This window comes from Alnus glutinosa, chromosome 12 (assembly GCF_958979055.1).
Source record: "Alnus glutinosa chromosome 12, dhAlnGlut1.1, whole genome shotgun sequence".
Taxonomy (NCBI): domain Eukaryota; kingdom Viridiplantae; phylum Streptophyta; class Magnoliopsida; order Fagales; family Betulaceae; genus Alnus; species Alnus glutinosa.
This window is the reverse complement of record NC_084897.1, coordinates 8,545,599-8,571,081: the sequence shown is the minus strand read 5'-3', so window position 1 is coordinate 8,571,081 and position 25,483 is coordinate 8,545,599. Positions and strand designations below refer to the sequence as shown.

Below are 25,483 nucleotides of genomic sequence, written 5' to 3'. Positions count from 1 at the left end.
GAGATTTGTCGTGGATGACTAGTATTTCAGAAGTCTTACTGTGGGCCCACTTTTATTGGTTGTTGTTTTGTGGGTCATTCTTTAGCCACGTTTTGCCTCTTCTTTACTTATTGGAGAAGTATTTGACACTTTGCTTCATGGTGAAGTATTTTGACCATCACTTATTAGAAGACTTGGCCAACTCGATCATTTTAGGAGAAACAGAGGCAGCAACTTCATGGGACAGAAAAAATTGAGAGACTTTACTCACAACAAAGATAAAACGAGTCTCACTTGTATTTTCACGGTGTAGGAGTGCCGCACGGCACTAAGGAAATTTAGAGAAATTTCTCTATTGTCATTAATTCTTTTTTGCTTGAGAGTGAGATTTGGGTGTCTTGGAACTTTGGGTTTGAATGGTTTTTTCTGTACTACTCTTTTTACTCCATTCTTTTGATAGTGAATTTTCTCCGGATCATCTCTACTAGTGGATGTAAGCTTGTTAAGCCTAACCACTCAAATCTTGATATCTTGTGTGTCGTGTGCAACGGCGGAGACAAAGGGGGGCGAGCAGGGGCTCTCGCCCCCCCTAAATGTCTAAAGGTTTTTTTTTTTTTTTTTTTTTTTTTTTTTTTTTATATTTTAAAAGAAAAAAAAAATTACATTAAAAAGAAGAAAAAAAAAATGCTGATGCTGATGCCCACCCCCTGCTCATAATAGAAGAAAAAAAAAATTACATGGAAAAACCAACCGTCAAAAAAGAATTTATCAAAAAAAAAAAAAAAAACAACCACTAAATGCTCAAAAAGAGGAACGGAACAATTTTGTAAAAAAACACAAAAAAAAAAAAAAAACAAAAAACAAAAAACAAAAAACAAAAATTACATTTATCTCTCAATCTTGAAAAAACTTTAGAACTCCTACATAGAAAAACCAACCATCGGAAGCTAAGAACACAAATCTTGTTATTTGGCCTCCAGCATCTCCGCTTCTTTCTGGACAATCTCTTGCACCGTAAGCCTTCTACTTTTTTTTTTCTTTTTTTTATAGATACTTTTCAGAATTTTAGTCATTGCAAGTTGCAACGTGACTTGTCAACGTGGCCACAACCACATGTATTTTTCCTTTTTTTTTTAAAGTTAATTTTGTATTTTGTTTTTTATTTTTATTTTTTGTATTAGTGTCTACATGTTAACTGATATATCAATTTGACATATATTTATGAAGTTTGATATACATTTTTTGTGATATATATATTATTTATAATTTATATTTTGAATTGTAATTACCATACTTTTATATATTATAAAAATATAGTATATAGAAAGAATAAAAAAAATTATTTATCATTATATTTTATTATTTTAATTCCGCCCCTACTAAGACAGATTCCTAGCTCCGCCACTGGTCGTGTGATTGTGTTATTTTCTATTCTGTTATTTTCTGTTTCATTGGAGATCCTTAAAATTATATTCTTTCAACAGATGCAACACACATCATCATGACCCTGCCGTTTGTATGGACCTCATATGAGTGGCCTGACCCAGAAAGTTTACTGCATGCTTTTGCATGGAATTGTTGACCATGAAATGAGATTTCTTGATATTGTTACAGGGTTGCCTGGGGGCATGACGGTTTCCAGGCAATTGAAGCGCACTGGATTTTTCAAACTCTGTGAGGCTGGAGAGCGTTTGAATGGAAATGTTAGAAGTTTACCTAGAGGAGAGGAGATTAGAGAATTTATAGTTGGAATCTTAGGAAGATATTTGGGGAATCCTTAACAAGGATATGTGATAAGCAGAAATCTCGGTATGTTGTTTACTACACAATATTATGATCGACTGTGGTCTTTTTGCTTTGTCTGGTCATCATGACCCGGGATATGGAGAACTGTGCCGTAGCCTTTACGCAAGTTGATCCAGTGGGGGAGGAAACTTAGCCAAATACCTCCATCATGGCAAAGAAAAAGCTCCATCAAAATAACCGGTCTCTATTCTTTACATCCGACACTAATACAGTAATACTTGCTTCTGCGTTGTCTCCTAGATTTAAGTTCGACCTCCATAAACAGGTTTCATGTAATGGTTCGTTTTGCTATTGAAAAGTAGAGTATAAAATGTAAACCATCAAGGTATATTTTTATTTGCCCCTCTTTTGGGGGAAATGTTGAGGGCATGACCGAGTGTAGAAGAATATTTTCAGATTTGAAGATCTGATCTCATTCATCATACCTTCAAGAAAATACTTCTTCCATTATCACCCAAATTATGTATGCAAGATAGAAAAATAGGAGGTGAGGCAAATCATGCTCCATTACCACAGTATCTGTAAAATTAGATAGCCTGAAATTTACAGCAGGATCTCTAAGCTAAAGAAGACCAGATCTTCTCTATAAGACAAAAATAAAACATGTAGGTGTAGAACATCTCTATGAAAGGAACCCTATAGACAATGAAACTAATGTCTCATAACTTTATCCTGATTATATGCCGAATAAATGTGTAACTGCCTCAATCTCCCTTAGTTGGAGGTCGGACACATGCACAAAAAGGCGCTTTCTTTCGCTTCTGGCTGGTTCTTAACCCACCACCATAGAGATAATCTCGTAAGAGAACTCTAGGTTTTCGGTCGGTGATCCTTGTCTTCCCACGAATTTCTTTCTCATCGTCAAGTTTCAGTAACAGAAACTGTATTTTCTGCACCTCCAATTGCAACCGCCCAATTTTTTCAGATCCCCTTCGTGCCTGTTCAGAAATTCTCCTCCTTCTTGCATTCACACTCTCATCTGGGTCTATTGCAGAAACTCCATCAAAGGAAAGGGAACCATTATCAATGGTCTTCATCAATTTGCGATTTACATCAAACAACTTCACGATGGACTCCCCAGCTTCATCCAGCTGCCCCTTGACAGTATCACATTCCATACCTTTGCCCTTTCTGCTCTTCTCAGTATTCCCCACCTTCCTCTTCAAATCTTCCACGGTGATTTGAAGGTTTGTCAACTTTTGCGCATCAGAATCGAGTCTTTCTAAAATCTTCCTCTTGTTCCCTTCTTGGCGGGGCTCAGCAAATCTCTCAGAAATTTCTAATTTATCAACACTCAGCTCCTTCTCAACCAATGATTCTATAGAGGGGTATGAACGATTGTGTTTCTTGACTGGTTCAATCTGATTGTGGGCAGGTTGTGTGGCAGCCACTTTTTGAGCCTTGCCAACCATCAGGTCAATGCTGCCATCCCGGTCAGCAGTTTCCCATAACTCAAGCATCTGATCAGCCTCCACAGTTTCTCTCCTGCTAATACCATATGACGAACACTCAGATATCTGATCAAGCAAGATGTCCTTGGTCAGGACTTCATTCCTTGCTTCAGAGATTTCACGTGACTGCTTCCCCAGCTTGAGATCATTACTGTGCCCATCCCCATGTTCCTCTTCAACCTGATGTGGAGAAACATTCTTGTTTGTTTTAACACTTTCTTGGCACAAGCTGCTGCCTTGAGATTTCAACTCTTCGATCTCTCTCACTGCAGCGTCTAGTTTGGCATTAGCATTTAGGCGTTCCAGTATTACGAGCCTTTCCATCTCCACCGCTGCCTTTTCAATAGCTTTCACTCTTCCTTGCAAATACTGCAAGTCTGAAAGTCCATCCGGCCCCATCGCAATTTGATCTTCATCCGTTTGTTGATTGCTTTCAGCATGCAAGCGAGTAACCACATTAGCATCCTGCAAACAAGTGAAAAATAAGCATTGGCGGAGTTAAGATTTTCCCCTTAGTGGATGCGAACTTCAAATAAATAAGAAAATAAATAAATACAACGGTTGATATTGTTTTCCAAAAAAATATACATACCAAATCAATAGCGCTCATTACTATTACGCTCTATGAGTGTTCATATTTTGAAAATGTTGCATGATCGGCCCATTACCAATGCCATGAAAAACATCTCTTTATATATAAGTGATGAGACATCATTACTTATTCAAAAACCAAATATTAAGAATTCACTATTCGAAAACTAAATATCAAAAGCCCTAAAAGAATCAATTTCAATTACTTAAGAATAAACAATTCATTGTAATTAAACTTAATAAGTCATGAAAGGAAAACCCTAACGACTACTATAATATCTATATAAATAAGCAAATCAATAATGCCATATACATGCAATCCCAAACAATCCAATAAATTAAACACAATTTAAATAATTTTTTTACTTGCCTCCATAATTTTAGAAATAAAAATTAAAGTTTCCTATATCACTTTTTCACTCTTCCTCATTCTGTCCTTCATTATCTTTTCTTTATGCTTTTTCCTTCTTCTTTTTCTCTCCTCTTGTTCTCTCTCTCCACCTTCCTTTCTCTTGTTCCAGCGGCTGCATGTGAGGGAGATTTGGGACAACAAGAGTACTGTTTTGTTTTAAAACCAGACAAATAAAGGCCACCATTTTAAAAGCTTTTTTTTTTTCTCTCTCTCTTTACTACTTGATCTGTCCATGAGAATCTAAAAAGTGTTAAAATCCCTAAATTTATTTTAAATAGAAAGACACGTCTTATAATTGATCCAATAATTTTTTTTCCAGTGGATGCAATAGTAAAACAATTTCAAATCTCTCAAATACTTGATATATATATATATGCTCCCAAAAACTTTACAAATTTTAGTGGGGGCAATTACCCCCAGTCAGCATAATATGGCTTGACCACTGAAAATAAGTCATGAACATTAGATGGGGCTCAAAACCACAAGGAAGTGTTTTTTTTTGGGGGGGGGGGGGGGGGGGGGGTGGTGCGGAGAACGGAAAAGCCATAAAAGAGTGTATTTCAGTTGCATAGAAAGTGAGCTGTAAAGAAGCTAGGGAGTTAAAATGAGCACAAAGTAGCAGATGCCTAACACCAAAAAAACTCAAGAATATTAGTGATAAACAACCAGCTCAAACGTTAATTCTACCAATATCTGAAGGAACTCATTGAATAAAGATGTGAAGATAAAAGATCATGCTGGTGAGAAAATCAAGATCCACAGATGGAATGAGCTACCACAAAGGACATATGTCACACTTCTATGGAGAGACTCTAGTAGCATGTCCAATTGAAGCTTTAAGAATTAATGCATGCAGTAAGCACAAGGATAAGGTAATAATGGAATGAAGCATTTAAGAAACAATTCGTGTCATCTTGGTTTCGGAACAGCTGAAATTTCAGTCGTGCAGAATAGATGGAAATTACCTTTGCTTTTTCATCTTCAATAGTGAGAGGCCCACAATGAAAAAGAGTATGCTTCTCCAGAGAAGAAATACAATTTTTAACAGAGATAACAGCTGGGGTATATGCAGCCAACTGAGCTTGTAGTCCTCCTTTCTCGCCTTCCAAGGTGCTAACTCTTTCTTTCAGAAATTCAATCTCCATCTCTTTGGAATTGCTTCTATCTTCAAGGTTCTCACATGCTTCAGTTAACTCATGAATCCTTCCTTCAAACAGAACCTCAAAGACAGTGGAGATTTGCAGTTCAGCAAAAGATGTGGCAGCCTGAGTCTCCCACAGTTCAATCTCACCTATTCCCTTTTGCAGTTCAGAGCTCAAGCTTTCCTGCCTAGTTTTCGCTTCCCCAAGTTCTTTGTGTAATCTGCACAGGTCAGACTCCAATTTCTGATTCACTTCAGATAGGCATCCAGTCTCCTTACTCATATGATAATTATCTCCAGATATTTTCAGAATCTGCTTCTCTTGATCTTTGAGTATCACCTTAGCCTCATCATACTTATTCTTCAGATCCTCCACTAATTTAAGCAACTCTATTTTCTCGTTCATAATTGCACTTAACATCTGTTCTGCTTCCAAAAGCTTATTTTCCTTCCGAGACAACAGATCCTTCCCATTTGCAATTTCACATCTTAATTGATCACTAATAGACTTAACTGATACAAGCTCATTCTCTGACTTATTCAACGACTCCATAAGATTTAAATTTTCAATTTTTTCATCTTCTAATCTCCCCTCCATTAATCTTACCTTCTCTTCTAGGTCGCTATTGACATAATGAAGATTATTTAGACCTTCAGTGAGTTCTTTCAACTCCACAAATTTTTCGAAGGCGACATTGTTAAAAATCAGAGAAAGGGTATTCTGAGATATTGTCTCACCAAACAAGACCCAGTTTGCTTCTTCTAGCTTACGTTTTTCTTCCACCAAGTCAAATGCTTCCTTAACTGAGGACCTTTTCTCTTCAAGCACCTTGAATTTCTCTTCCTGTAAGTTCTGGTTTGCTCTTTGCAAGTCCAACAACTGCCCACGCAGATTCTCTGTTTCAGTAGTCAACAACTCCTCTCTCTGATTTCCCGCCATTACTTTCGACCTCAATTCTTCATTCATCTCCAAAAGCTTTTGAATCTCAGTCTGCAACACTAAGAACTGCTCAGACTGAATCCTAAACTCCCCAGCAAGGGTGTTCCTTTCTGTCACAAGACTCACCGCATCTGCTTTCAGTTGCCCTAGTAGTGTAACAAGAACTGATTTCTCAATTAGCAGCTGCTGATTTTCGTCACAACTTCTAGAGAGACAATTGAGCGTCTCTTGAAGTTTTCCCAGTATGTGGTTTAAAAGTGCTTCATCTTGGTCGATCTTATCTTCAAACCCTTGGTGTGCATCAATTTCAAGAGTCTTCAACACCTGATACAGCCCCATTCTCAGTTTTTTCATTTGCTCAAACAAGGATTTCACTTCCACCTGCTGTTCAAGATTATCACGCTCTAGTTCAGAAATCAGTTTCTCTGATAATTTGGATGCCTCCCAGAGATTTTGGAACTCGATCAAGTGAGAAATAATCTTTTCTTCTAGGTCATTTACACATTTCTGCAAGATGAAGATCTCAATCTGAGCACTGACAGCTTTGTCTAGCTCCTCTTCATATCCTTTCTTACTGCACTGCCCTTCTTCTTCTAGAACACGGATATGCAATCCCATGTCAGCCAACCGGGTTTCACTCAACCTTGAAAAGCTGGCATGTTCTTGCTTCGCAGCATCCAAGGAAGACAGCAGTTCTTCTACCTTACAAAGTGCAGATTCTCTCTCGTTCTCAAGACCAGAGTGCTTGTACTCTAATTCTGTGTATCTTTTCTCCATAGCTTCCAGTTTTTGCTTGGTAGTTTCCAACTGAGAAACTAAGCTTTCTTGATCAGTGATCAGGCAAGATTTCTCATTATCAAGCAACCGGCATGAATCCTCTAAGCTCTTCAATTTCACCCTCAATACTTCAAGTTCAGCATTTGCATCAAAAAGGGAATTCTCCAGAAAGTTGTTTCTCTCTGAGAAGTTTTCCAAATTCTCGGTTGTAATCTGTAACTGAGAAATCAGGGTAGCCTTCTCAGCAACAAGAGTGGATTTCTCTCCCAAAAGAGATTGACAGGATTCTTCTAATGCTTTTACTTTCCCTCTAGCCCCTTCTAACTCAACATTCAAATCTGAGAGGGAATTCTCCAAAACAGCATTTTTCTCTAGAAGTTTCTCCATGATTTCCAACTTTTCCAGCAGAGCAACTTTTTCACTTCTCTCCACCTCACCAGTCTCTTTTAATTTTGAGTTCTCATCCTGCAATTCCTTCACAGATGACCCCAAGCTCTCAGGATCATAGCCTACTGACTCCACCTGCTCCAGCATAGCCCAGTGTTTCTTGCTCAGTTCATTAAGTTCCTCTTTCAGGCAATATATTTCTTGCTGAAGAGCATTTCTTTGGTCTACTCGAAGTTCAACTTCCTCTTCAAGTTTCCCAATGGTCTCCCTCAAGCTTAAGATCTCACCTTGAAAATTTTTTATTGAAACAGCTGAAGACAAATTGAGCTCATTCAGGCTCTTGTTCTCCTCTTTGACCCTCTGGACTTCAACCTCTAAACCCTGATTATGAGTTTCCATGTCATTTAGAATTTGGGCCCTATTGTGAAGATCTGCAGCCAGAGATCTCAGTTCTTCCTGAGATTGAGAATGCAAATGCTGCAGAGTTTGGAAGGCAGTTTCAGCCTCCATGAATCGCAACCGCTCTTCCTGAATGCAAGTCCAAAGTCTACCCAATTCCTTCTGCTTCTCTGTAAGTTCTTCACTTTGAGACCCCATCTTCTTCACCAAGGACTCCAACTCAGACTGCAGAGTCTGATTTGATTTTTCCAACAGAAGACACCTTTCTTCAGCACCCTTTAACTTCGTAACCTCATCATCTACCTCACAATTTAACCTTTGGACCTCCTCCTGGGCACAAGAGATTGTATGCTCCAGACTAGAGATCGTCTCCAAACATTGCTGGTACTGGAGGACAGCAGCTTCCTTCTCTTCAATTAGTTTGGCAAGTGCTTGCTTCAGGGTCTCAACTTCACTTTCAGCTTTATGAGCTCTTTCATAAATCATTCTGGCATTCTCCTCTGCATGCAGTAGCTTGTCCCGCAAGTTCGATATCATCTCCAAACACTGTTTGTACTGAGCAAGTGCAGCTTCTTTTTCTGCTTCTACTCTAACAAGGTCTTGCTTTATGGCTTCAGCTTCAACTTCAGCTTTACTAGCTCGCCCATTAAGTTCTCCAGCATCCTTTTTGGCACAAGAGATTCCGTCCTCTAAATTAGATATTCTGTCTAAACACTGCTGGTATTGAAGAATACTAGCTTCTCTTTCCAACTCTAATTTGGCAAGGGCTTCCTTCAGAGTTTGAACTTCTGCTTCGGCTTTACTGGCTCGTTCAGTAAGTTCCTTGGAATCTTCTAGTGCACGAGAGACTTCTGATTCAAGATTAGATAATCTCTCTAAACTCTGTTGATACTGAAGTAGGCCAGCTTCCTTTTCAGCTTCTAAGTTATTAAGGGTTTTCTTTAAGTTTAAAATTTCTGTTTCAGCTTTACCCACTCGCTCGGACTCAGAAAGTACTCGTGCCTTGATGTCATGGCTCCCATTGTTTTGCGTGCTTTGTTCTTTCTCCTCTGCATCTTGAAAATTGAGGCCTTTTCTTGCCTTTCCTTCAGCAAACTTTGTATGGCTCACTGCTTCTCCAGAGCCAAACAAGTCATTAAGCTGTTTTAAACCCTTTCTAATTGTTACAGTATCAGATTCTTCAGTAAATCCTCCATTCCTCTTGAAAGCATTTAACTGTGATGAAGACCGTCCCAAAGCATCCTTTTGCAAATCGTCAGGGTCAAAAATTGCACGTACGGGGGCAGGCATCTCAGGCGTTTGGGGATCAGCCTCATTAGCAGAAGAACCTGCAGGTGAATCGTCAACCAGCATGATTGGAACTTGGTTTGGAAACGCTTCTGCCATAGTCCTCTGAGCTTGGCGTAGCGCTCCAGTTGCATGATCATATCTTTCAGCTAATGCACGGTATGCTCGGTAAAACTCCTCAACCAATTTCATAAGCTCCGGTCGTTTCTTATAATACATCTCTGCCCTCCTTGCAAAGGAGTCTGCATCTTCTTCTATAAGTTTGATCATTTGTTTGACTTTGGCATCCATGTCTGTTCAAGCAGAAAAGAAATCTTTGGTCAAGTAGAGAGAGAGAGAGAGAGAGAGAGAGAGAGAGAGCAGTGATGCGAAAAGATCATGACCATATCTTTTTAACAAAATCAGGATGTTTAGTTTGCATAATTCTTGTATGATCACAATGACAGTTATTTCATCAGCTCCATCAATTACATGTGGCCTGGAAATGTCAGTTAGTCAATTAAATCTTTGGTTCAGCAGTACAATATGGCAGCCATCAGGCTTGGGATTTATCTTTCCAAAGGAAAATCACAGGGTGAAGCTAATAATTGCAAGGACTCAGAACACAAAGTTGATTGAATTTTTTCTAGTTAAGGATGCAAACCTTTACTTCAGAGCAAGAAGAGCATCATTATAGGAAACAAAGAAATTAACATTGATTTTATACACCGTAAAGCAGATCATTTATGTAGGGAAGCAAACATTATAGCAGATCTGTTTAGGGTTTGGTAGTAAGTAACATGCTTGATATACATTATTTAAGGGTTTTCCTTTTCTTCAACTTCTGGGAACCAATAAAGACAAAAATATTAAATATTAGAAACTGATCTATAGGAACTGCATTTTAGGAGTTCTAGTACTTAATTTTCATATCTCCGAGAAAAAAAAAAAAAAAAAAAAAAAAAAAAAAAAAAAAAAAAAAAAAAACCAAACAAAACCTGTGACAAAGAAAGCAATACCTGTAAAATTCTCCTGAAGCCATTTTGAATTTTTTGGGCTTATATGGCTGTCCCACCACCAAGAATACTTGCGTTTTGAATCAGCATTTGACAGTGTTGCCATGACTCCAGCCAAGAAGACCACCACTTTCGTAATCTGCTCTCAAGTCCAATTGTAAATCTGATAATAACTACCAAATAATGGAACTGAACCCAGGACCAGAAATATTTGGATTTAAAGTTCCCAACCAATGCTTATTAGCAGGATATAGCTATGTATTTGCTGCTCCTTGTACCTATGCAACAAAATAAATAAATAAAATACAACAAATTCAGCTTCAGATGAATCAGAATAATTGCTACAAGAGTTCATGTTCTCAAGAACTTTGATGAAAAGATCAGAATCAGCATGAAAAGTACCTGATCAATTGGACACGAGTCCAAAAACCATATACAAGTAACTGCTATCTTTTAGAATTCGTCAAACTACCTGATCAAAGAGACACACCATACATCAAACCAAGAAAACAAAAGGATCAGATCATGAATACATGATCACAAAAAATAAATATTTACATGCTTAAGAGAATTACAAGTTCAGACATATGTTCAATTAACCAAGGACAGGACCATGCATAAGGCAGCACTTTGTTCAGAACAACTTGATAAATTACAAACCAATTAAAAAAACAACAACAACGTGAATCATACAACTCCATCATTTCCATGAATGCAAAAGAAAACTAGAAACTTTCGAAAAACCAGTGGCCAAAACTCAAAAATATAGTAACGGGCAAGAGATTCAACCATAGAAGAGCCAAAAAAAAAAAAAAAACATGGTTACATGAAAATGGTCGACATGGGCATGGATTTTCCAAGTAAAACTGATAACTTAGAGATCAGAAGGCTTACCAAGTTACCAGTAATAATCTGATTCTGGGTTTGGCTTGGATTAGCAGCTGTCCCAACAGCACCTTCAGCTGCTTTTCTTTTTTCACTCTCAACCCATGTTAGTTGGATCTTTCTGTCTCCGTCTCTGTCTCTGCCTCAAATCTCCTCTCTCTCTCTGGTTTTGCTTTGCTTTTACCTTGTGCTTTGGTACAGTTGTGGGGCTTTGAGGCTGTCAAAGAAGGAAAAAAAAAACAAAATATAATAAAAAGTGGGCGCAGACAACACCCACAAAGGAAAGTAATTAATTTTGTAATTAATGCTTTTTCTTTAATAGGAGTAATTATTTCCTTAATTTGGTTTTGTTAATTATTTCACAAAACGCTTGATTGTGCAACAATGCAGCGTAATTACTAGGATTTCAAAAATGTTTTATCATCTGTTTCTCCATGTTTGACTAAACTATGCTTCTTTTGGACATGTTTGGCTGACAATTATTTTTTAAATATTATTTTAAAAAATTTAATTTTACTTAAATTTTATTCAATTTTTTCTAATTTTGTATGAAACTTTTTAACTCATCTAAACATAATTTCAAAAAAAAAAAAATTCTTTCGATATTCATAATTTTAACTTTTTTTTAAAAAAAAAAAAAATTACTCACCCAAACCAATCCTTAATTGTCCATCTGTTTATTAAAAAACAGAGGCATGGTTGGGTAATAATAAACAAAACTGTGGACTGCCCTTAACCAATCCCAATCCCTTGACTTCTTTCCGGTCAATTTTAGTTTTGATAATTTTACATGGACAGATTATAAGAATTAACTAAATAAGATTTTTTTTTTTTTTGCTAAAACTAAATGTGTCTTATATCAACATAATAATGTATTTGTGAATAGGTGATCATATTTTTATTTAGACCTTTTATACCCCTGTTGATCCTGATAAGTCGGATTTAACCAATATTATATATATATATTCCTTGATTTGACTCTCTTTTCTTTTTTTATTAGAGGTCCTGACTCCTGATTAGAACAAAATTGTCAATTGCTTGACATCATATCAAACTCAAATATAATTGTTGTTTTGAAAACAAATTCAACATGTAACGTCTCATATCACATATTAAATTTAGCTTCTGAAATCTTCTAACTAGTTTTTTATTTTCTTTGAATTAATATGTTTATACGTCCGAGTAAGATTAAAAATTTTAATATTTTTTACTAATTTTATCGTAAAAAATATATATATATATTTAAAATATTAATCATAATTTTTTATTTCATCATCGACCTCCCAGGTCTATTTATAACACCAGTACACCACCATGACGATGAATCCATGAAATTGTAGGGGTATTTAAGTAATAAGGGTTGGTTGGAATCCTTAGTGCTTGAGTGATATGACACGGTGTCGTTGTCAATTTTAGATAAAGGTAGGTGCGTCGTCAGGGGCGGTGGACAAGGGCGGCCATCATTCTTCACGCGATAAAGAAATTTCTCTTTCCAAATAGGACCACGTGTATTTCTTTTTGAATGGGGATCATCCTTCCCGTTATACTTTAATAAGAAAAGTACTTATTTCAATTAACAAATTTTTGGGAGGTTATTAGACCATTTCTTCGATATTTATTTTTGAGTGGTCGGTTTTTTTTTCAAATGAGAAATGATATTTACACTTTTCTAATAAACCCTGAGGAATGACTTAACCATCCCTTTGAGGTTTATGTGAGTAGCCAATCACCTTCTCAATAATTTTTTTTTGTAGTAACCAACCATTCCGTTAAAGTATTTAAGATTGGCTCAACTATTCTTAAAACTTTTAAACTGATAGTCTATTACCTCCCATAAATTTTGAAGGATAATGACAAAGCCTAACATTTTTTAAAGGTGACCGATCAGTTCTAAAGGCTTTTTAATGGTAGCCGAACCACCTTAAAAGCCTTTGAGAGTGTCAACCACCCCTTTTAAGCCTCGAGGGGTAATCGGCTACATCCTTCAAGTCTTACAGGGGGCGACCGACCACCCCAAAATTAGTTTGTTGAATCTATTTTATAATTTTTTTATTTTTTTTTTTTTTCAAAATGAATGATATGACAAAATTTTGACCTCTCATTTAAAATAAAAAATCATAAAATTAAGAATTGCAAGAGATCATGATCTCTTTTTCTATATATACCCTTTGTTTTCTTGACGGCATTATTGAACTTTTCTTTATTGTTTTTTTATTTTATTTTGGATATTAACTACACAACTAGATGGAAAAAATAACAAAAAAAAATATTACATCTCCTATTATCTCTCATCCATCTCTATCGATATTTTTTTGAAAATATATTATTGAATCTGTAAAACTAACTCCTCCCCACCCAAAGAAAGAAAATAAAGGAAGATTTTGACACATAATTGAATATCAACTACTAATTATTAGTTTGAAAATAATACTTTTGATAGTGAAGATCTATTGTAAATCATAACTGACGAATTGACAAGATTCGATGTAAATGATTTTTATGTGCAAATCAAATTGGTCTTTGGGTAATTTGGATTTTGAAAGATGCTTGAATTTGATTCATAACAAAGTCGGCTATGCTTTGAAGAGCTCATCGAAATAAAATTCTCCTCATTGCTCAGATTGATTTTACATACCTTTGTATGATCATATGGGATCTATTGTAGTCTAAAATGGAGCTTTTAGAAATAAAGATAAGAGATAGCCCTAATATTTTGCACTCAACAAATAAAACATCTACTATATCTTTTTTATAAGTATAAACATGAGATATGATAGTTATTTTTACAGTTATTACTACTTTCTTCTTTGGGTTAAATACCCTATTGGTGCTTGAGTTTTAAGCTTTTTTAAATTTAGTACTTGAATTTTCATTTATTTCATAAGTGGACCTGAGTTTAGGGATAAAAACTACTTTGGTACTTCTGTTACATTTTTCGTTCAAATATTAACGGTCCGTCATGTGTCAACCGTTAAAGTTGATACGTGGCACTATATAAAAAAAAAATTAAAAATAATAAAGTAATAAAAATTTTAAAAGAAATATATATATATATAAAATTAAAAAAAATTAAAAAAAGGAAGAAGAAGAGGGGTGGCTGAGATTTTTAAAGATTTTTAATTTTTTTTATATAGTGCCACGTGGCAAACCGTTAATATTTGAACAGAAAATGTAACAAATGTACCAAAGTGGTTCTTACCCCTAAACTAAGGTCCACCTATGAAACAAATGAAAACTCAAGTAATAAATTTAAAAAAGCTTAAAACTCAGATACCAATAGGTTATTTAACCCTTCTTTTTTAAATGGAGGAAAGTTCAAGATTTCATCCAAGAGGATAGTGAAATTGATATAATTTTCCTTTATAGAGGGAATTTTGCAACTTAAAGCAAGGAGGGATGTGATTCGAGAGCTAAAAGATTATCCACTTATTTTAAAAATTAACTATCGGCTATGTAGTATTCATACGTGGGTTTGCGTGTATCTTACATATTTAATAGTTAATTTTTAAAATTGGAAGATGAAAGAATGACTCAAATATACTAAATAACATGTCTCCAATACTAAGAGTAAATGTTGAGATGATAAAATTTAAATTATTTATTTAAATATAATAATTAATATTTTAAAATCTTCATAATATAGTTACTTAAGAAATTTAGAAGATCTTAATCCTAAATCTAGCGAATCATGATCCAATGCATATATGTAATGAAAAGGTAAACATATTAACTCTTCTTCATTTATTTCGACGTAAAATGTTTTTCATCGAAAAATATTTTCAAGTTTTTATTTCACTGAAAAACTTGAAAACATTTTTTTGAATTTTACACGTATGAAAAAATATGAAAAATCACAAATATTTTTTCATACAATCATATGAACGTATAAAAATAAATTTTTATTCACAACATAGAAGTATTGTTGGTGTCTCGATCAGGTCTCGATGGTGACCTAGTGAATTCCTGGCGAGTCCCGACAATGCCCTCGAGAAGTCCCGAGTCGGGTCCTTGCGATGGCTAGGTGAATTCTTGGTAGTGGCCCGACGACGTTCTGGTGAAGTCCCAACCAGGTCTTAACAACGTCCCGACCGGGTCTCAGCGGTGGCTTGGTGAATTCTTGGTGGGTTCGCGAAGTATTGGTCAGGTCTTGGCAGTGGCCTAGTGAATTTCTGGCAGTGGCCCAGTGAAGTCCCAGCGGTGGCTTGGTGAAGTCCCGGTCAGGTCCCAACGATGGCTCGATTAAGTCCTGGTTGGGTCCCAACGGTGGCCTGGTGAAATCCTGAATGGGTCCCGATGACGTCCTGATTGGTTCTCGTCGAAGTCTGGACCGGGTCACAGCGACGTTTTGACCAGGTCTCGGCAAAGGCCCGATGGGGTTCCAGTGAATGCTCCAATGATGGTCTACCAGTGGTTCGACGATTTAAGTATGAGAAGGTCAAACTCGAAAAATGATTTACAAAATTTAAAAATAGAAATCATTTTTCAAAACTAAAGAATTTTTTTTTTTTGTCAAATTGAAAATATTTTTGCTTTGACTATTATTTTTCGACACACGAAACACCGGAAAATACGAAAAAAAATTCATACAATATTTTACGCTGAAACAAACGGAGCCTAATAAAAACTTTCAAAGAATATGTGTCTTTATTCATGCTTCAGTCGTATGAAAAAAGTCCTGACTCCATCCTGTATTAAAAGAGATTGAGCAACATTCTTAATCAGCATCTTGTGCGTCTCTCTGAAAAAAAAAACCTTAGCAGTCGGATTTTTCTTAAGTTTTTGGTTGAAGGGGGAGGGGGCTTACCCCCGATCCCCTGCTTTACTTTTTTGGTTTTGTTCTTCACTTCTATTCATTGTTTTGTTTCGGCTTGACATTGAGCTGTAGGCTACTAGTTTTCTTCCCTCTTAGAGGCTCTCTATGAAACTAAGAGGTGAAGGTAATTTTCTCTAATCTGTCTGAGTTTGGAGTTTGTGAGCTTCAATCTACTATTGGGTTGATCTAGATAAGGTGTCAGGCTTGGTTTTCAGGCTGTTTTTTGAAGCTAGATCTATGATTTCCCGTCATTCTATGCATCTTGCACGCCCCTCCTAGGTGTTCATCGTCGTCCTCCGCCTCTGCTGCAACCAGGAGTGTTTTTCCCGATTATTCGTACACCGGAGCGTGGTGTGCACGCACTAGCAAGTGCTCCTCCCTCGCCGATGTATGTTGGCTCTTCATCTCCTCCAATTTGCAGTCGGTGGATCCTGGGAGATTTGGTGGTTCATCTGATGGTGATGGGTTCTTTGGTGAGAGCACGTGGTATACAAGCGCTGTTAACAACGACTCTCAGTACTCTTTGTCGGCCAGTTTTGTTTTAATTTGTGTTTTTAGTTTTTTAAATTATGTTTTGTTGTTAACCCTTGTAGCCTGTTATGGTAGATCTTAGATCTAAACTGTAATAGTTGTTTTTAGATTAGATCTTGCTCTCTTATCTCCTCATAGTGAAATTCATTGTAAAGAGAGATGTTATTATGTGTCAATCTGCTATGACAGTTGTTCTCTAAGTTAGAAATTAGTCCTGTATTTTGTTTTTAAAAGTTTTTGTACTCCTAATTACAGCGTTTGACCATTTAAATATCAAATTATAATGAAGGTTCTTCCTTTAAAAAAAAAAAAAGAGAGAGAGAGAGAGAGATTGAGCAGCAACATGCTTGAATGATAGCATTTGTTGGGCGGATGCAAAATTGCAAGTGCCCACCAAGCAAAATGTTATAATTGATGCATATGCCTCAATAATGGGTTGCTACTTGCTAGTGCAACTAAAAAAATAAACTACATATAACCAAAAAAAATAAATTATATAAAACTCTCAAATTCATAATATAATTTTTTTTTTTTTGAACTTATATAAATTTATGATTTATACGAAGGAATGCCATATGAACTCATCCTATTTAAAAAAATATAAAAAAGAAACCCTTATATATATATATATATATATATATATATATATATATATATATATATATATATATATATATATATATATATATATATATATATATATATATATATATATATATATATGTATGCATATCATATCCACCACGGAATCTATATCATGCATGTTCAACTTTATACAAATGTCCAAGTTCGACAACTGGGAGCAAGCACACCATCAATCTTTTCAACTCATAATGTATATATAAATATGTGTGTCAAGTGTTATTATTTGGATTCTTCTGGAGGAAATTAAGCATTAATTTTGAAATTAAATTATTGAAGAATCTTCAGAAAAAATGACATAAATCGATCAGTACGAGTAGTTTAGTCTTATCAGCAGCAGCCTCCAGGTTAGGCAGCAAGCGTGGAAGCATTGATTGGTTAGTTGAAAGAAAAAACAAAGGTTTGGTGCTTTTTGTGTTGCTGGAAATGACAAATGATGTAACAATCAACTGTGCTTGTGGCTGCCCGAGATATATAAATATATATGTCAAAACAAAGAAAACTTTGTTTACGTACTCCATCTGTTGTAACGTTTTGGAATTAATAGAGATGTTTCAAAACCTATTTATTATTTTATTAGATAACTAAATGAAAGACTTGTTTATCGATCAAAATAACTTTTGTAATGTGGAAAATCTTAAAAAAATAAGCTCAGATTGAACTCCATTAGCTGAAACAGCTGAAACAGCAGAAGTTGAGGTGAGTTGTAAGTTTTGATAGATAGGGTCACATGGCGATGCTTAGAGTCACTCTGACTTTCTTCCTTACAAGCTAAACAAATGCCAGCCAGTAGACTGAAGGCCGAAGTTTTCCTATCACTCTCATATAACATAGAGTTTTTGGGTTTAAGCAGGCACCCAACTTGACACCTAGCCCCATGACCAAATACTCCACAAACAATCCTCTTTTTTTTCTTTTTCTTTTTCTTTTTTTTTAAAAAAATAAAAATAAAAATTATCATTGCTATCAGATATTAAAACTTCAGCAAAGAGGCCTGAGAGTTGCATTGGTGGAATGGGCCGACAGAAAACAATTTCAATGCTTTAAGTCAGTTATCAAACCTTAAAAGTAGACGGTTACTGAGTTTAGAGTGCTCTTGTTGTTCCGTAGTAGGAAAAGAGATCAAAAGATCTTGTGTTCCAGGGCATCGTGTAGCTTATATAGGAGTCGAGCGTTGAATGTTGCAATGATAGCTAATCCCTTAACCCATCAATAACATAATGATAAAAAGTTGATGAGCATAAATAATAGTGTAAATTAATGATTTTTTTTTTTTTTTTTTTTTTTTTAGGAAGTAAAATAATGAATCTGATGTTATTTCCCTTTCACATTTTTTCATGACTTTACATTAATATATAGTTGTACAATAGGAGTCATAATAGGACACGTTTCATTCAAATTATTCAAATTTTAATTTTGATGGGTGGAGGAGAAATTTGAGGGACAGAACCATGGGACAGTTGTAAGATAAGAGCTGTTACAGGTACAAAGGGAAGCTTACAAAAAAATTTACAAACTGACGTAGAATGTGATGTGGCAAAGGGAAACCCAACCATCGGTGACGAAGAGAGATGGTCCGAAACCCACAGATACGGCCAGATCTTTGACCACCCCGTCGAAGAAGACCACCGGGACGGAGGCGCTATCGGCGATCTCCATCATGGTCGATACGATATCCGGCGAGATTGAAACAACGCATATTGGGTTTCGGCGTTATGGGCACTTGGTCGGAAATCTTAAGGTGCGTGGGTTTCAAATCCGATTGGATCTCTCAAACCCACGCCGGCAGAGCTTGAGTATCCGACAGTAGATCCGGCCGGATCTCAAATTTGGCCGAGACCCACGCTCGGATCTGGCCGGATTTCTCAAACCCACGTCGGCCGAGCATGGGTTTCCGGTTGGCCGGTGAGGGGGGGGGGGAGAGAGAGAGAGAGAGTGCCGGAGAGAGGAGGAGAGGGGAAATGGAGAGAAACATACTTTATTTTTTTATTTTTTTAATGAGTGTAAATGAATTTTTTTATTAATAAAGTGCCACCTCACATGCTAGGTCCGTTTGTAAAGTTCTCTTTGTAAAAGTTTGTAAATACCTTTAACATTTTCCTTGCAAGATGGAATTGCTGCACGGTAGGAGCTGTGCCAGGTCAGCTACTGTTATGTATATCCCATTCAGATTATTTTATATAAATAAAAATTTATTGTCCCTTTAATTTAAAGTAATATTTATCGCCTTTAGTTTACTTTTTTTTTTTTTTAGTTGTCTCATTTTCAAAACAAACATATTAAAATTAGAAAAATAATACAAATACATCCCCTACACATTTTTATACAACCAAATTTTAAATTTACCATTGAATTTGTGGGATCCAATATAAATTATATAAATCTAATAATAAATTTAAAAATAAAATGTATAAAAACTGTATTTAAATCATTTTTCTTAAAATTATTACTTTACGCAGATCAAATTAGTCCTCCTTCCTCTCCCAATTTATAGTAATGCACCACCCTCAAAAAGAAAAGAAAAGAAAAGAAAAGAAAAAAAAAAAAAAAAAAATTCAAAGTGGTTTGGTGATTTGGACAATGCCGTTAAAAAAGGTATTTAACTTTTTCCTATTTGATTTTAAAAAAAAGTTATGTCTGCAATACCAAGTACACCACACACATTTGTTTTTTACGATTTTAATTTCTCTATACGCGAATTTTAATAATTGGGAACAAAATGTCAAAAACTATGATAAAAATTTGAAAAATGTAATAATTTTTTAGAGAAATCAAGCACACATAGAGCTTTTGGAATTTTTCAAACTTTCACATGGATTTATTTTTTCAATTTACTCTTAACTAATCAAATTATCTTTCTAAATTTTATATTTGGATTGTTCTTTTAAGTTAATGTAATGATGAATATATAAATATATTTTAAAAATATATACTTGTAGGTAATGTATTAATAAATATATAGACATTTCAAAATATGTTTATATATGTTTTTTTTTTTTCAAATGGTCATTTTTTTTAATTATCTTATTTTTTAAATGACCATTTTTCTAAGGGTAAGATATGGAGAGAAAGATAAACTAAAAAAATGTGGGTTCTTCGTTGGAGAGCAAAAGATAAACGAAAAAAGGAAGGAGTGAAATCTTTGTCCCTTAAAGAAAGAAAGAGAAAAAATAATAAAATAATTATGCATTCATAAAAATTGTCAGTACTGTTCACCCATATATGAAAATTTCATATTGTATTTTTTTTTTTTTTTTTTTTTTTTTTTTTTTATTTTGGGCATAATCTATAATAGAGAGTTTTTAGAAAATGAGCCAGCTCCTCCAATTTACCAAACCACGTGAGGAATAAATTGTATGATTAAACCAAACCAACGCATAGTACTACAACTCAATTGGTTGTATGCCATAGAAATGTCAGCCTAATTATAATATTTTTAATTGCATTTAATTGTTTATTTTTCACAAGATGACATCATTACAAGGGCAAGCAGGAGAGGCAGCAAAAGAGAGGTTCTTCACGTGAGGGATGATTTTCACTGACCACCTGGGGCAGGGGCATCAATTCATATAATAGAGCACAAAAGCTTGAGAGAGTGACTTTACAAAAGTACCTACATCCTGCATATGGCCAAGCTTCAACTCAGCTCAAGAGGAGCCCATTGAATTTTTGACAATTTTTTTCCTCTAATTTTGAGAAAAATTACTTTAATTTAATCTATTAAATGTGCTCGAAGTTAGCATATAGTTCTCACATGCATTTTTAATCGAGCATATGATTCTTACATGCATCTCACATGCTCTAAAAACATATATTAATTTAATAGACTGGGTTTTTTTTTTTTTTTTTTAATCAAATTTGAAGAAATGCTTACTATTATGAATAATGTTATTCTTCACACTCATATCACACTGAACTGACATGTTGTGTCTTAAGAAATAAAAGTGAAAACCATTTAAAACATGCCGTACCAACTGATATAATATGAATTGTGTGATAAATAGGTGTGAAGTGTAACATTTCTCGATTATTATTGTCTTCGGAAATGATAAAGAAGTATTTGTTTATATGTATATAATTTGTAAAAGAATGAGCACAATAATTGGTGTTGCTCGATACTTTATGGACACAAGGATTAGAAGCATGTATGCGTAGGAGGCCATCATGATTATGTTATCTTCAAATGCAGGCCGCTTTTTTCAAAGTTACCACTAACCAAGTAACGTCCATATGAAAAAAATACTTTTTGCTGAAATATTTTTATTTTATTTATTTTTAATGTTTGATGCATACAAAAAAAAAATCATAAGTAGAAGTTCAAACTCGAAAAATGGTTAAAATTTTTTTTTTTTTAAAAAAAATTATTTTACAAAAATTAAAGAAGATTTTTTGGTAAATCAAACTATTTTCGGTTTGATCACGATTTTGTGTTGTACCAAATATTTATATATATATATATATATATATATATATATATATATATATATATATATATAAAAGCAATAGTGAGATGGAGATATTCCTTTTTAACAAACCATCATGTTTTCTCTGCAAAACTGCAAAAAGAAGAAACCAGAAATGGAAAAACAGTGATGAAATGAAGGAGAAAAGCAAAGGAAGAAGCATTATGTGCTTCCAGGGAGCTTCAATGAGACTCAAAAGACAAAGTTGTCCTCAGAAGCTACCCACCCACCACCCCCCCCATTACTTTGGATCTCATTCTCTTCATCCTTTTCTTCTCTTACAAATATAAAAAGACACAAGAATGCCATTGGCCAGTGGGCCCTCAAAGATGGGAGATACAAATCTAATTGTTCCTTTGTTCATATATGTGGATTAAAGGCTCCAAAACCCTCACATCCCACCATGCCATGATGATGTTAGGTTAAAGTTTGAGCAAGTGTGAAATGGCCCACTCCCAACCGCCCCAGTTAACACATCCAAACCCATGTGCATTTCTTCAACACTCCATCTTATCAAACTAATTGTCCATCCGAATTGCTAGTAACGGATAGATAATACGAAAAATTCTATATAGAACTCATCAGTTCGGATAATTAGCTGAACGGTCCAAAATTTATGTGGACAGATAAGTCTCACATATAGTCTTTCATATTATCTGTTCAAATTACTAACAATTTAAATAAGTAATTGCTATGGATCCTTATCCCATCGTATATATGCATTGTTTTTTAGAAGTTAACAGATGTAAATGCCCATATAATTGCCCCACAAGACAGATTATTTATATGTAACATGTTAATGCAGATATTGATAATATGATTTTTATTAAAAAAAAAATGAAAAATTTATTTCTCTCAACAAAAAATTAAAATAAGACTGCGAATATTGACTCCAAAACCTTACCTAGTTTTAGGAAAAGCTTTGGTTAATTAGTTACTTAGATCAGGTTGATAATTAATTACAACCTATATATATTGTCAAGGCTCATTGTCTTGTAAGTCTTATTTTATACAAGATGAATATGGATGGATTTTTAACATTTTATCTTAGTTTTTAATGAACATTTTCATACATCTCTTGAATAAGACATAATTATTAAATGGTAGATTTTAATAATTCTTTCAATAATATATAGATGCCTAGATGGTGATAGTTTCTAGAAAAAGAAGCTAAAGAACCCTAAACTAAAAGTCTACCCTTGTGTTTCAACGGGTTTAACTAGAACCTGCAAGCAAACTGCAGAATGCTCATGATTATGATCACTCACTATTTTCTTGGACAATTGATCTTTTTCACTTCTTTTAATGCTAAGAACCTGTAGAGGATAGAGGCTGTCAAATAAACAGTGCAAATTACTTGTTACTTTTTGGGTGGTGGATATAGTTTTTTTGGTCATGTTTAGGGTGGCCACAACCACAATGCCAAGTTCTGCTGATTTTGGCCCCCAAGAGCAAAGAATTAGGCTGGTTTTGCTCAGCAGATGGGGTGCTACTTTCAAGATTTCTTGAAAAAGCCCAAGCCTCAAGCCTCAGGCCTCAAGAGCTCTCAAATTTACTTGGACCCACCAATCAAAACAAAAACAAACAGAACTGAATGGGCCTCATCAAAGCCAACCTACCGATGGCCCAAGCCAAACAAACACGTTGCATATATCTTCTCTCTTCTACTTGGGACTGGGGCAGCGCATCTATTCTTTCTTTTTTTGAAAAAAAAAAATCCGTTCTTTACATATCCTTTTAATTGATTAGTAACTAATTTTTAAAAATTAGTCACTAATCAATTAAAAGTATATATATATATATATATATATATATATATATATATATATATATATATATATATATATATATATATATATATATATATATATATATATTTTTTTTTTTTTAAAAAAAAGGAATAGAACTATGCGCTGCCAACTACCAGCATCTCTCTTCTTCTTTTTTCTTTTTCTTTTACCCCTTTTTATATATCCAATTAAACTTTCCTTATTTGAAGAATTATGGTTCTCTCTCTGATTAGATCTTTATTTTTTAACTAACTCTTTTAGGCATAACTTAGGCATAATTTATTTTCTGAAAAATGTTTTTTTTTTTTTTTTTTTTTTTTTTTTTTTTTTTTTTGTATTTTTCAATGTTTGATGCAACAAAAAAAAAAAAATAGTTAAACCGAAAATATTTTCAATTTGACCAAAAATACTTCTTTAGTTTCAAAAAATGATTGTCATTTCTAAATTTTTTAAATCATTTTTCGAGTTTGACTTTTTAATTCTTAAACCGTTGGACCACCACTAAGCCACCACCAAGCTACTGTACTGTCGGACCACCACCAAACCAGCACCAAGCCAATACCAAGCCACCGCTAGACCAGCACCGAACTACCATCGGACCATTATCGGACTACCGATAGGCCTCCACTAGACCATTGTCATAACTCAAATTATTAGGGATATATATATATATATATATATATATATATATATATATATATATATATATATATATATTAATATTTTTATGTTATGAATAAAAATTGATTTTTATAGGTTAATATGGTTGAATGAAAATATAAAAAATATTTGTGATTTTCATACGTACCAAACGCTAAAATTTTTTTACGACGAAACAAACGTAGCCTTACTTTTGACCGTTGACACTCTAATTTTCATTCCCAATAGCTTTTAATTGAATAAATAATTTAAACTTATCTTTTATTTCTTAAACCCCATGTATCTAATTTCCCGAAATAATTCTAGGTAAACCGTTTCAAGGTTTTCAAACAAAACTGCAATCAATTTAAATCTTTAATTTTAACTTAGCTTCTATTTTTTAGAGAGGTCCGTTGGAGACTTGACATAACCAGTTTTGATGCTTAAGTCAGTGAGGATAGAAGATGAAGTAAAAAGATAGAGTCTAAGTAAGGGAATAGAGATGCGTCCCTAGTGAAGGGTCATCCTCTCCGTATATAGGTTCATTGTTCCTGCCTCTCCTTGGCAGGGCTTTAGGCTTGCTCAAATTGTTGATGATGTGGCTGATTCTCCCCCTAGGATATCGGGGGGGATTTCCTAGCGTGGTCAAGTAAATATTTGACATGGAGAGATGGAGAATCGTGTGTGACATACTTTGCTATTGTAATACCCCAACTAATTAATTAGGTTAAGTAAGCCTTAAGTAAGGTAATGCTAATGTTAGGGTTTGTTAAGAAAGGAAAAATCTGTTTTTGTGTTTCAGCCGGACATTCAGTACAAAACGTTCGACTAGGGAGACCGAAGGTATCGAACGTTCAATCTTATGACGTATAACATTGTTTAGGCGATCAAGCTTTGTGTTAAGAAGTACACTGAAGGTTCGATCAATAAATCGAACATTTGACAAAACCCTAAGACTATTGGATAAACATTACACCAAACGTTCGACAAAAGTAGATTGAACATTCGATGCTTGGCAGAACTATGTAAAAGCAACTCATCATTATCCCCAAACCTTTGGGCCTGTTTTGGCCCTCTTTTGTTCAGTTGGTTCCTTGTGAGTGTGTGACAATGATTTGAAGGAGGAATGAGCTCTCTTCATACCAATGAGGTAACTTTATTGGCTTAGTTTGTTTTAGTAGAGTTATTATGTTGCTTACTTGCTATTTTGTTAATAGTTCCACCTAGTTTTACATCTTTAGTTGGTTTGGCTTTAATACTAGCTTAACAATGGATTAATAGCTTGATGAGGTTTGATCTACCAAGTTCTGCATAAAGGTGTTATTGTGGCTTAGGATTCTATTAGAGATCATATTAAATACATTAGTACTTGCCTAGATGGTGTTTTGTGGCTTTTTGGTTCGAAAATAGGATTCTGTCTAGCACCGAACGTTCGATCTTTCACTGGACGAACGTTCAATGTTGAGATCGAATGTTCAACTCTTATGTTCAAACGTTTGACAATTGGGCAGTGAACCTATGTTTGAACTTATTTAAGGTTTATAGCTTGCTTTAT

At 34.7% G+C, this 25,483-nt stretch overlaps 1 protein-coding gene across 1 annotated transcript; it reads right to left on the bottom strand.

The window, feature by feature from the left end:
* Positions 1-2,273: 2,273 nt before the first annotated feature.
* On the bottom strand, positions 2,274-11,246 carry LOC133883138 (protein NETWORKED 1D). Its single transcript, XM_062322359.1, has 5 exons — positions 11,060-11,246; positions 10,568-10,637; positions 10,169-10,443; positions 5,205-9,463; positions 2,274-3,701 (listed from the first exon to the last, which is right to left on the bottom strand). Exons 3-5 carry the CDS (start codon positions 10,269-10,271, stop codon positions 2,490-2,492), a joined length of 5,574 nt encoding a protein of 1,857 aa, XP_062178343.1. The 5' UTR covers positions 10,272-10,443; positions 10,568-10,637; positions 11,060-11,246; the 3' UTR covers positions 2,274-2,489.
* Positions 11,247-25,483: the final 14,237 nt, after the last annotated feature.

What these genes read in the sequence shown, in the direction of transcription:
- LOC133883138 (XM_062322359.1), bottom strand. Translation starts at nt 10,271, where the DNA reads ATGGCAACACTGTCAAATGCTGATTCAAAACGCAAGTATTCTTGGTGG. An exon ending in GCTTCAGGAGAATTTTACAG is followed by an intron (nt 9,464 to 10,168) that starts GTATTGCTTTCT and finishes CTGCTTGAACAG; the next exon opens with ACATGGATGCCAAAGTCAAA. An exon ending in TTGAAGATGAAAAAGCAAAG is followed by an intron (nt 3,702 to 5,204) that starts GTAATTTCCATC and finishes ACTTGTTTGCAG; the next exon opens with GATGCTAATGTGGTTACTCG.